The following is an 11,690-nucleotide window of genomic DNA, read 5'->3' on the forward strand; positions in this document are numbered from 1 at the left end:
CTCGGTCGCCACTGACGGGCAGTCGGGCGTCCCAGCAGGTAAGCAAGCGCGAGCTGGGGGCCCACAGGGGACCGGAGTGGGGGAAGGACCAGCCCCATGAACAGGAGTTTGGGGGGCTTTCAGGGGCTAGGGGTAGACCAGTAGTTTACCTCGTCGAGCCGAGAACCTGCGCGTGTGTGAAGGTGGGGCCAAGGGGCAACAGGTCCGCGCGTGGCGGGTCGGGGTGGGGAGGGCAATCTTAAGCGCTTCTCCAAGTCAGGATATGGCGGGGGGTTCCCTGTCCGACGGGGCGGGCGCGCCTCGGTCTCCTCCGACCCCCATGTGTACGTCTGAAGAGGGGTGGGAGTGGGGGCAGCCTGCAAGAGGACGAGCCCCCGACACCCCTTCTGCCTTGTGGCCCACGAGGGGCCGCGGGGGCACCCGGATCCCGCGGCCCCTGCGCAGGGGGCTGCCATCGCGGCCCAGCTGCGCGCAGAAGTAAACATCTGTCAGCGGCGCGTTCCGGCCGCGTTCCCTGCGCGCCGCCGCCGCCGCCGGGGACACGGTGTCCTCCGGTAAGGGCCTGGCTCTCTTGGCTCCTGGAGCCGCCTGTTCAGCCGCAAGAGGGCGCGAAACCCCTTTTTTTGGGAGGGGGGGTCCCTTAAGGGCAAAAACCGGTTTTGAAGGAGAGGGGGCTGTGGCTCCCTTTCTCACTCTTTAAAAGAGGCGTTCTCTCGCTCAGGGTAGTCTCAGATTCTCCCAGGAGATGTGGTTTAGGGGTTAGGAGTCACAGGCCAAGCAAGAGGTCTGCAAACAGTAGGCAGATTGAGGTGGGACTGGAGAGAGAGGCGGCCCCTCCCAGAGGGTGCTGTCACCACTGCCCCCTCCCCAGCAAGCACTAGGATGTATCCTGGTGCCACTGGCCCTGCTCAGCAGGCCTGTGGTTACCTGCAACCCTAGGCTGCCAGCCCAGATCTGAGGAGCAGGGCCAGGGCCCTGGGAGGGGGCTCAGGAGGCCAGACCCCTGGCTTCCCTCACTCCTGCCTGCCCCCCCTGCCCTCTCCCTGCCCAACAGCCTTCTCTCTGTGTTCCATGACACTCTTTGTCTGTCTTCAAGTGCCCCAGGCTGAGGAAGCCCCAATGGGGCGTGACTGGTCTAGGCGGATGTCAGTGGAGAGAAGACTCCCAGCTTTGCCAGCATCTCCCCACCCCCAGCCCACCGCCTTGGGGCCCTTCAGACACCCCTCCCAATCCCAGGACTTCTGAGGTTCGGGGTTCCAAAGCCACTCTTAGGCCTTCTAGCCCACCCCCACTGAGCTGCACAGAGCTAGTTCTGGGGGTGCAAAGAAGAAAAGCAAACATCGCCCCTCTGCAGCTGGGCACACAGTCTGAAATCTCACCACCTGTGCTTGCCCCTCAAATTTCAGGCCTCAGTTTTCAGGGAGGAGCAGAGGATGTAAAGCATCTAGGGCAGGAGAAGGAACCAAATAGTTTGCAGTGAGGCACAAGGACACAAGAGATTGTTTCAACAAGTGTTTGTTGGACGGTAGTGGTACAGCGGTTTGATGTCAGAGCTCTTGAACCCTGTCCTTCAAGGGGGACAGACTTAGACCCACGGTGAGCCCAGGGTGGGGAACAAAGGCTCTACCTTAGGGTAGGGCTGTCAAGGAAGACTTCCTGGAGGAGGGGCATTGGAGCTAGGGCTGTGAAAGATGAGTAGGAGTTTTCTAAGTGGGAACAGAGCATTCCAGGTGGTGGAAACTGCATAGGCAAAGATCTGGAGGCATGAAAGACGAGGATGGCTGTTTGTGGCAAATCCAGGGTGCCGGGGTGAGTGGAGGAAGGAGAGCCTGTTCTGAAAGATTGGCGGAGGGAGCAGAGAGGCATTCAAGGGCAGATTCCTGGAGGTGGGGGCTGGAAATACGGAGTAGAGAGGACGGGTCTTTAGTGCATCTGGCATCCCTGGGCTGGGCCATCTTTGCTGAGGGGCTGTGAGATTCCTCTGCAGATATATCTTTCCTGGTCTCGAAGGGTGGGTCACAGGGACCCGGGCAGGAAGAAGTTAGAGGAGGAGCCCCCCGCTGGCAGCAGGGGCATCTCCCTTTCCAGTTGGGGAAACAAGCCCAGAGGGCACCATTGCTTCCTACATAGCTTCACGTGTTGGAGGCCCAAGGCGGCATTGGAACTTGGGGAGATGGAAAAGGTGACTCAGGTACCCTGTTTCCCAGGAAACCAGTGTTAGGGTTTAAGCTGTGCCTAGGGTCTGTGCCTTGGTTTCCCCTTCTGTCAGATGGTGAGCTCTGCATCATGTTGTCCTGGCTAGTCCCGGAGGGTCCACACCCCTCAGGCCACCCGCTGGGCCCCACGCCAGCTGCTCAGCTGTGCCAGGCCTCCTCAGGCTGCTCCCGTTATCGCACCCCAGGGAGCCCCCTCCCACTCGCCCCAGATGCCTGCGGGGCCAGCCCCAGACCAGCCAGGGTGGTCGCAGTGGGAATTTTACAGCCCACCCACCCACACTCCTCGCCCCAGCCTCCCTGAGTATGCCCTGTGCGGCAGAGACGCAGGACCAAGACCACAGCCCCAGGCGCTGACCTCCCCGACCTTGCAGCCTTGCATAGTCCCTGGCCCCATTGCTGTCCCGCTCCCAGCCTTTGCTTCTGCAGTCCCCTCCACCCAGGATGCTCTCCCGATCTTCACCTGGTCTTAGTTCAAATGCTGCCTCCTCTGAGAAGCACTCCGTGACCACTCAATCTCGAAGCACCCCAAGCCACTATGGCTTCACCTCGTTGTATTTTTGTTTTTACACCGTCAACATCTAAATGACCATATTTATTTATTTACTATCCGTTGCCCTGATTGGACAGCAAGTTGGCAAGGATGGGGCCCAGGGTGGCCTCGGTCGTCCTGAGTTCCCTGCCTGGCTCAGCACACAGCAGGAGCTCAATAAGCGTTTGCTGGTTTAACGTGTTGGGGGCAGAGCCCAGGCTGGCAGTCCGGGCTTTCTGCCATGTGGCTCCTGTATTTACTTGCTAGCTCTGCTCTGCTGTGTGTCTTTGAGGAACCCTGTCACTCCCCTGGAACTCAGTGCCACCTTCCCCCAGACAGCAGGGCCCAGCACCCCCTCCCGTCCCCTCCCCTTCTGCTACCCCTCTTACCCGGAGCTCAGCAGTTGTAAGGGCACTGGGAGAACAAGTCTGGAGTCGGACCCGGGTTCATCCACAGCTCAGCCACTTATCTGAGCAAGTCACTCTGCCTCTCTGAGCCTCCGTTTTCCGGTGTGGGAAACGGGGCTAACAACATCTCTTTCAGGGACTGCAGGGAGGAGCCAACACGTGGCGAGCACGAAGCAGGTGCCCGGCCCTGGATGAATGGGATGGCCAGCACTGCCGCGTTCAGCTCTCTGTTGTTGCTGGAGAGGCCGTCTGGTGCTGTGGCCATGCCGCGGGGACGGGCTGTTGGGGCTGGGCTTTGAGGCATGAGTAGGAGTTTACCTAACCACTTGTGTTCAAATTTCGGCTTGCCCATTTATGTGCCGTTTGACCCTGGACAAGCTACTTCACTTTCTGGGCCTCAGTGTTCCCATCTACTAAATGGGGATAAGACAGCCCACACCTGGCTGCGAGTCGTGAGGCATAAACTGCTTACACTAGCAGTGTTGTTCACGCGGGTCAGTGTTAGCGCTTGTTCCTTTACTGCTATCACAACCAACGCAGTCCTCTCCAGAAGTCACTCTGCACGTCCTTCGGCTGCACTTCCGTGAAGACAGACCCAGAGCCCCTGGAGACAAGCTCAGGAGCCGAGACTTGATCCTCAGAGTAGCAGGGAGCCATCGATAGTGCTAGTGGCTGGGCAGCAGGCAGTTCTGGGTTGGGGAAGAGGAGGGGAGGCTAGGCCCCCGCCTCTGGCCAGGCCTGGAAGGGTCAGCTGCGGGTGTCTGCGACTGCACCCTGCCATAAGGCCGTCCCACAGGCTGGCCCCTGGCCCCGGCCCCTGCAGATGCGACATCAGAACCAGCTGTGCTAGCCAGATGTTCCTGGTTTACCCCCAGATGTGTGTCGCCAGCTCGCAGCTGCCCTGGCCTCCCAGTCCCCACCATGGGGTGGGGCCTGGCCCTGGGGCCCTCTGAGGGAGGGGGCACATTTCTGTGGGCTGTGGAATTTGTTTCTTGTCTTGCATAACCATTGAGTCTTGCCTTGAGAGAGACCCAAGTCCCAACTGTCACGAGGCCTCAGTTTCCCTATCAGCGGAACCTCAGGGAACCCCCAGGGGCCATCTAGGGGGAAGGAGACAAGCAGCACTGCCCAGCTGTCAGCCCTGGAGCTAACAGCACTGAGGGGGAAACAGAGGCACAGGCATGCAAGTATGTGTGTCTGAGGGCTGGGCCCAGTGGCTATCATCAGCCGCGTCTGCAGGACTTCATTGAATTAAGTGGCCCTCCAATTGAGGGAGGTTGTTCTGGGCAGTCTGTTGTACAGATGGGGAAACTGAGGCCCATAGGCGGGGAGGAGCGTAGGTCACCCAGCCCAGAAGAGGCAGAGCAGGGATCCGAACTCGGTTGCCTGGAGCCCACGTGTCGCGCCCACAGACACTCACCCTTGAGTATGTGGGCCACCCCCACGTCCGCCCACGTGGCTTCACAGCTTTGCTCGCTCTGCCTGTGGGAGTGACGACAGCCCCACCGTCCACTCAGTCAAGCTCTCCCAGGTCCTCCCTGGCCTTCCCATAATGCTGGGTGGCCCCCTTCAGACACTCTCTGAAGACGAGGAAACCAAGTTACAGGGCCAGGACATGGCCAGGACTGAGGTGGAAAGGGAGTGCACATGGAGGGGACAGCACACAGCACAAGCGTGGAGACTGGGGAGCCGCAGCCAGCTCACGCCTTTGTGAACAGAATTATTGAGATAATCCAGCCCAGCCTGCCCCTCCAGAAACCCCTAGTCCGGAAAAGACAGAGGTGGACATCACACCATGCTTCAGGGCTGGGCGGGAGGGAGGGACCTGCGGCCAGGATGCCAGGATAGGAAGCAGGGAAGGCTTCCTGGAGGAGGGGCTTTAGGAGCTACAGCTTTGAAGGATGAGGTGTTTGCCCAATGGGGACAGGCCCCGATACCAGGCCTCCCCCAGACCAGAGGGATGAGTGGCTGGAGGGTGGGTCCCATCTCGTCCTTCCTCTCCCTGGGAACAAGCACGATGCAGGTGCCTCGCGGAGGCCTGGAGCTTTGCAGAACCGAGGCTGCTAACCCTGGGAACAGGTATGCCTGGCGAGTGTTCCCTGGGAAGCTCTGTGGAAAGGCGGAGCCCCAAGGTGTTGCCTGGGTACCAGGATAATGAGCAGCGTTTCCTGGCACCACAGAGGAGGCTGCCAGAAACACCCACACCCCCTCACCGTGACTGTCTGCACCTTGGACGATTGGAAGGGCCTGCCTGGCTGGGTGTCTTCGGGCTGCTCATTGCCACTCTCTGAGCCTCAGTTTCCCCTTCCTCCCCGCCCTAGTCTTGGGGATTCTGTGGCCTCCAGCTAGAGGTGGAGGTCTAGCCTCGACCCCTCTTGCTGCAGCTGAGATCAGTGTGGCCTCCAAGAAGGAAAGGGGTGCCCTTCCCTTGGCAGTGAGGACTCTGGGCTCTGGACACTGTCTGAGGGCGGGGAAGGGCCCACCAGCCAGGCCCTGTCTGGGCAGTGTGGGACGGGTACCAGCGGTCAGTGCGGGTCATTCTGCGTCCTCTGCTTGCACACGCTTCACTGTCAGCCCACTGTGTCGGTGCCACTCAGCGTTTCCCCGGGACTGCAGCCGAGGGCCCAAGAGCACTGGGGGTGCATTTACGTGTGTGCCCCTGTGCGTGTGAGCCTGTAGCCAGAATGTGGGAGTCGCACTAGTGTGTGAACATGGTCGTGTTCAAGTGTGATCGTATTTGAGTGTAGTATAAAACACCCGTGTAGGAGTGTGAAACACAAGAGCATCTACACACAGTAGTGTTCAAGTCTGTCATAACATATGAATGGAAAAATGCCCAAGCGTGTGAGTGCAAAACACGAGTGAGTGTGGTAATGTCCGAGTATGTGGGTGTAAGGTTGAGTGTGATCATGTTTGGGAGTAAGTGTGAGAATTCCAAGTATGTGTGATAGTGTTCAAGTGTGTGAATGTGAGGTTTCCGTGTGTGAAAATGTCCAAATGAATGACTATGAAAACACTGGGCGTGTAAGTGGTATACGGTGTGTGCAAGAATGAGAACGCTGGGTGTGAGTGGCTGTGAGCCCCAGGTGTGCTCTGAGGGAACCCGCCCCCAGGTCGAGGCCTCCGTGATACACACGCACCTGGCCCCTCCCCCGTGCCCCCTGCCACACCCGCACCACCCCTCCCGGTCAGGTCCGTGCCAGAGACAAACCAGTTGGGTGACCCCCTTACAGAAAGGCCCATTGTTAACTGACGCTTATCAGTCGGCTTGCTGGGCCCCTCCACCGTCAGCCCCCTACTTCCCTGCCCCCCATCACAGCTCTGGGGGGGTCTGCCACTCCAAGGCCACTGGGGGCTCCTGTGGCCGGGCCATCTCTGGCGTGGTGTCTCGTGCCCCTTTCAGTCTCCTCGTAAGCCTTTAGCAGAGACAGGACCAAGGCCTGGTGCTGTGCAGAGGCCTCGTTCCAGCCTAAGAGGGAGACCGAGGCACACTACTCCAAGACTTGGCTGTGGGGCAGGCAAGGTGCTGGGGTCCAGAGGAAGCCATGCCCAGCTGCGTCTTGAGCCTGGGTGGGTTTCCCTGCCCATCTGCCCCTCCCCGGGGCTGAGGCCACCAGAGTTCCAATCTCAGCTTTGTTACCTTGGGCAAGTCACAACACTCTAGGCCTCAGTTTCCCCATCTGTGAAATGGGGATAAGGAATCCTGAGGTTGAAATGAGTATGTTGTTCATAAGATGGGATCTGGCATAAAGTCGGCGCTCATTAGGGGTGGGCACCTGACAAATGCAAAGGCTGACCTCTGCTTGCTGCACAACCTTAAGAATGACATAGTCTCATGACCCACCCCGTCCCCTCCTTGCCCTCCCCTTTGCCCTCTGTTCCCTGTGCACATGAGTGGGCTCCCTGTCCCTTCAACACGCCAGGGCTGGCCCTGCCCAGGGCCTTGGTCATGCTGGGCCCTCAGATCTCCAGGCTGGCCCAGGATACATTCACACCCCCTCATGTCTGGGGGCTCTTTCCTTCCCACCACCAACAGTAACGAAAGCTGTGATATCAACTAGTGGCAAGTCCTAGGGGGTACTCCATGGCATTTGCTCCCAAGCAAGCACGGCCTGTGCGGTATGTGCTGTGTCAGAGCTAAGTGCCCTTGAACAAGCCTCTCCCTATCTGTTTTGTGCCTCGGTTTCCCTAGCGGTAAAATGGAGATAATAGCTTCCCTTGTGGGCTCAGCACTAGGTCTGGCAGACAGCAAGTGCTTAATAAATGCCCAGTGTTACTGTCCGGTGAGTGTAGGTCCTTTGCTGTCACATCCATGGGGCTGGAGAGGCGCTGCGCATAACCACAAGCAGGGCTCAGCCTATGCAAATGACATGCAAATCACGCAAACCTCAGTCAAACCGCTCTGCCCACCCGCAAGCAGCCTGCACTGCCCGAGGTGCGCGCGTGGGGGCGCCCGGCACCCCGCGGCCCAGTCCCGGCGCTGACCTGCGCCCAGCCTGGCTTTCAGCTCTGCGTGTAAATGTTTACACCGGGCCAGTTGCCAGACCCCGCGCAGGCCGACACCAGGCAGCCGGGTGGGGGAATGTAAACGCGGGCTGCGGGCCTGCTGGGTGGCATGGAGCTGCTAGGTCACGGTTAAGGAGGGGGGTCGGTGCACGTGGGTCGCTAGACACCTACTGTATGCACGAAGCACGATGCTCCCGGGCAGTCATGGCATGGCGTGTATAATGGGGGATGCTCAGGGTCCGGGGTGGGGGGCAGTCGGGGGAGGCTTTATGGCGGAGGCCCTGTCGGAAGGGAAACTGAAAGGGAAATGGGAATAGGGAGAGAGGAGAGTGTTTGGGGTGGAAGGGCGCGTGTGCAAAGGCCTGGAAGTGAGCTGAGCACAGTTTTGCTTTATTGCTGCCGATGTCTGGTCATCAGTTTATCTGTTTGGAAAGAAAACACAGGCTGAGAGGGGCAGGAAGTCACTCCAAAGGACATCTGTATGTGGGGAACAAAGCCTCAGCCCCATAGTTCCTGCCTCCCAGACTATTCTAGGCACCAGCTCTCCTTGCCACTCTTGTCCCACAGTGCCCCCTGCTGGGAATGCTCTCCTCTTTCATTCTTCCCCTAAAGTTACTGGGCTCCAGCCACCCCAGCCTCCTGGCTAGATTGGCCAAGCTTGGTTCAGCCCCAGTACCTTTGCACGGGCTGTTCTCTATGCTTGAGATGCCACTGGTCAACTCCTATCTTTGTTTAAGTCTCAAATTCAATTCTCAACTTTCCTCAACTTTCAGGTAAACACTCTGGGACCTCTAGTTGGGGACGGTTCCCTGTACTCCTGGCAGAGTGCCCACCCCCTCCTTGGTAGTGTTCGTCACAATCGTGTTCAGTAGTTCCTTGATGAATTATGTCTGTTATTGATCATTAAGCAGAAGTGGTTCAAAATCAGGGGCCCCACTGTGTCCCCAGTGCCTGGCCCTGTGCCCATTTCTTGCCTGACAGACGGAGGCCGTCTGACCACCCCGTGCCCGCAGGCTGAGGATGCAGCGCTGGAAGGCGGCGGCCTTGGCCTCAATGTTCTGCAGCTCCGTGCTCTCCATCTGGATGTGTCGAGAAGGCCTGCTCCTCAGCCATGGCCTTGGACCTGCATTAGCCCCACTGCGCCGGCCACCTCGAACCCTGGATGCCCGGATCGCTCGCCTGGCCCAGTGTAAGCTTTGCCCCAGTCTTGGGTCAGATACCTCTGACACAGGGGCAGCCATGCTAGGGGAATTTCAGGCATTGGAGCTGGGCCACAGAGGCTTTTTTTAGATGGGGCGAAGGGAGGGTGCAAATCCCCTCAACGGTCTGGCAGGGAGGGGGGATGGCTCCTGGGAACTGGGGTCTTTCAGCTCAGCTGTCATAAGGAATTAAGCTCTGGCCCTCAGAGACCAGAGGACCAGATGGAGATTAGACTTGGGAACCTGGCCTGGGTGGCCCCTGCAGTGCAGCAGGGTGTGGGGTGAGAGGGAGGCTGGAACCAAAGCCCAGTGACCTACCCGGCTGGACAGAGACCAAGGGATGGGGGAAAGAGAGGGAGACCTAGAAACAGTTAGGGACCTACACATGGGGAAGGAGACAGAGAGAGAGAGACACAGAGACAGAGAGACAGGGCGGGAGAGACAGACATGAAAAGGCAGGGAGGCAGAGAAATGGAAACGGCCACCCATGGAGAATGGCCACCTGGCCCAACTCCCCACTCGCCCCTGGAGCCTGCCCTCTGCAGCTTCTGACCTCGTGGGCCTTGACCTCGTGTGTGTGCCCATGTCCACATGTACAGCAAGTGCGAGCAGCAGGGATCCCCATGTGCCATTCCAGTCCACATAACCCTGTCTTGGCTTCGCAATGGAAAAGGGTGGCCTATGGCAGGGCTTCACCTCCACCCCCATGCTTTACCTAGGTGGCAAAGTCCTTCCCAAGACACTGGGTCCCAGAGACCCGGGTAGAGCTTCAAAAGCCAGCAATCCAGGACCTGAAGGCGAAGCACCGATGGTGGTGGATCCACCAAGGAGGCTCTTGGCCCGTAGCGGGTGCTGGTCAGTCCTGATCGTGTCCCTGGGCCCAGCGGTACTGATGAACAGGAGTGGCCGCTGATTACCAAACGCCTAATGTTCTAGGCCCTGGGATATGAACTGATGGTGGAATTTCAGGCTTAGGAAGGAGGGGCGGGGAGCAGATCTATTCATCTTGCGTCCAGAACTGGTGGACATGGCCGAGCCTACTGGAGGGAGGCAGGGACAGAGACACTAAAAGATCATTTGCTGTTTATCTGAAATTCAAACTTATTTGGGCATCAGTATTTCATCTGGAAACCCCCAGAATAACTCTCTAGATGGACATCTTTGGGGTGGGCACACTAAATGCTAGAATTTTAGGCACCAGAACTGAGCTAGTCTGGAATCCAACCTCCGAGCAGCCATTGCTGGCATTCCCAGCGCTGCCCCTGGGCTACAAGAACTAAGAACAAGTTGCTCAGGTGCCTCCCACTCTGCACCCTCCAAGTCCCAGCTCCAGCTCCAGCTCCTGCCGCAGCCCAGCCCAGCCCAACCCCAGCCCCTTCCCTACCCCATCCCATCCCAGCCCCGGCTGGACTCTGCAAGCACACTGAGGAGACACGGAAACCGAGCCACAGAGCAGGGCCATCACCCACCTGAAGCTGCACAAGACCGACAGTGGCAGATCTCTGCTTTCTGAGACTCTCTGGGGAACAAACACCCCCCCAAGGTGACAGACAGCCCCTCCCTCTCGGGCCTCCCATAAGGTATTTCTTTTGACAGCCAGGTATGCCAGCCTTGACGGCAGGCGGGGCTAAACTCAGGATTTCCTCTCCCAGCTACAAGTGTGACAGCAACTTGTCAGGGGCTGGGAATCCCCTGCCTGCCACTCCAAAGTCTGCACTTCTCTCCTGGGACTGCGGTGAAAAACAGGTCCTCGAATAAAGTCGTTTCCTTGAACATAATTTTGTTATAAAGTCGATGGGATGCCGTAAGAACGGAACTCTTGTTTATATCGATTAGCCTTTGGTAGAATTGGTTTTGTTACTCGCTGTTTCGCCACAGTCCCAAGAACCTATTGATAGTGTTAAGTGAGGACTTACTGTACCGGGGCAGGGCCAGCCCCTGGGAAATAAACTTAGGCTACCGGGCCCTGGGAGTCTGGGACTGAGGGCACCTCCCTGCAGCTGTGCGAGGAGAGGGCTGGACTTGGGCCAAACCTAGGCACTCGATGGAAGCGGGAAGGATGCTGTCTGGGTTTGTCTCTCTCTCTCTCTCTCTCGCTGCCACCTGTCAGTGGTTGTGGCCTTGGCCAAGTCTCTGCTCCTTTGGGTGCCCAGATTCCTTATCTGTAGCATGGGGACCGCTGTAACAATAGCTGCTGCCACATCATGTGCTGGGGTCCCCAAACGCAGTCCCCAGTGCCTGCTGTTCCTCTGTGTGTTTTGAGAAGCTGGAACACCACGGGCTTCTGGATGAAGAAACCAAGGCCCAATACTCAGTGGAGCAGCAGGAACATGGTGGGGGTTGAGGTTGGAGGTTGTGAACAGCCCAGCGGCTCAGAGAAAATGTGGGAGCTTTGGGTGGGGAACCTAAAGAGTGAGTTAGAGACCCGTACAGCTCAAGGAAGGGTGAAGGGTTGGGGCGTAGGAAGCAGCCCTCCAACGCTGGTCAGAGAGAGTGAGCCGGCTCCGAGCAGCCCAACATGCGAGCAGGGTCCAGACAGAGGTGTTGGTAGCCTTGAGGGCCCAGGGTGGAGGTCTGGATATTCACCCGAGCAACACCACCCAGAGAGAGTGCATGGGCGGGAACGTGGGAGATGCGCTAGTGCCCCAGCGGCCCCGCAGCTGTCATTTTGGGCAAGGGAACAGCGAGGGGAGGTGGCTCGGTCCCTCCCCCGCACTGACCCCCAACGCCTTCTCTCCCCCGCCCTCGCAGACCGTGCCCTGCTGCAGGGCGCCCCGGACGCGGTGGAGCTGCGCGAGCTGACGCCCTGGGCCGGGCGGTCCCCGGGCCCGCG

At 58.8% G+C, this 11,690-nt stretch overlaps 1 protein-coding gene across 1 annotated transcript in view; it reads left to right on the top strand.

The window, feature by feature from the left end:
- The window catches only part of NRTN (neurturin), a 12,626-nt gene continuing 936 nt past the window's right edge, over positions 1–11,690 (top strand). The window contains exons 1-3 of the mRNA XM_006904230.3: positions 1–38; positions 8,640–8,847; positions 11,609–11,688. Coding sequence (XP_006904292.1) covers positions 8,679–8,847; positions 11,609–11,688 — 249 coding nt within the window. The 5' untranslated portion in view covers positions 1–38; positions 8,640–8,678. The remainder of the gene's footprint in view (positions 39–8,639; positions 8,848–11,608; positions 11,689–11,690) is intronic.

The sequence above is a fragment of the Pteropus alecto genome, unplaced genomic scaffold (assembly GCF_000325575.1).
Source record: "Pteropus alecto unplaced genomic scaffold, ASM32557v1 scaffold30, whole genome shotgun sequence".
Classification (NCBI taxonomy): Eukaryota; Metazoa; Chordata; class Mammalia; order Chiroptera; family Pteropodidae; genus Pteropus; species Pteropus alecto.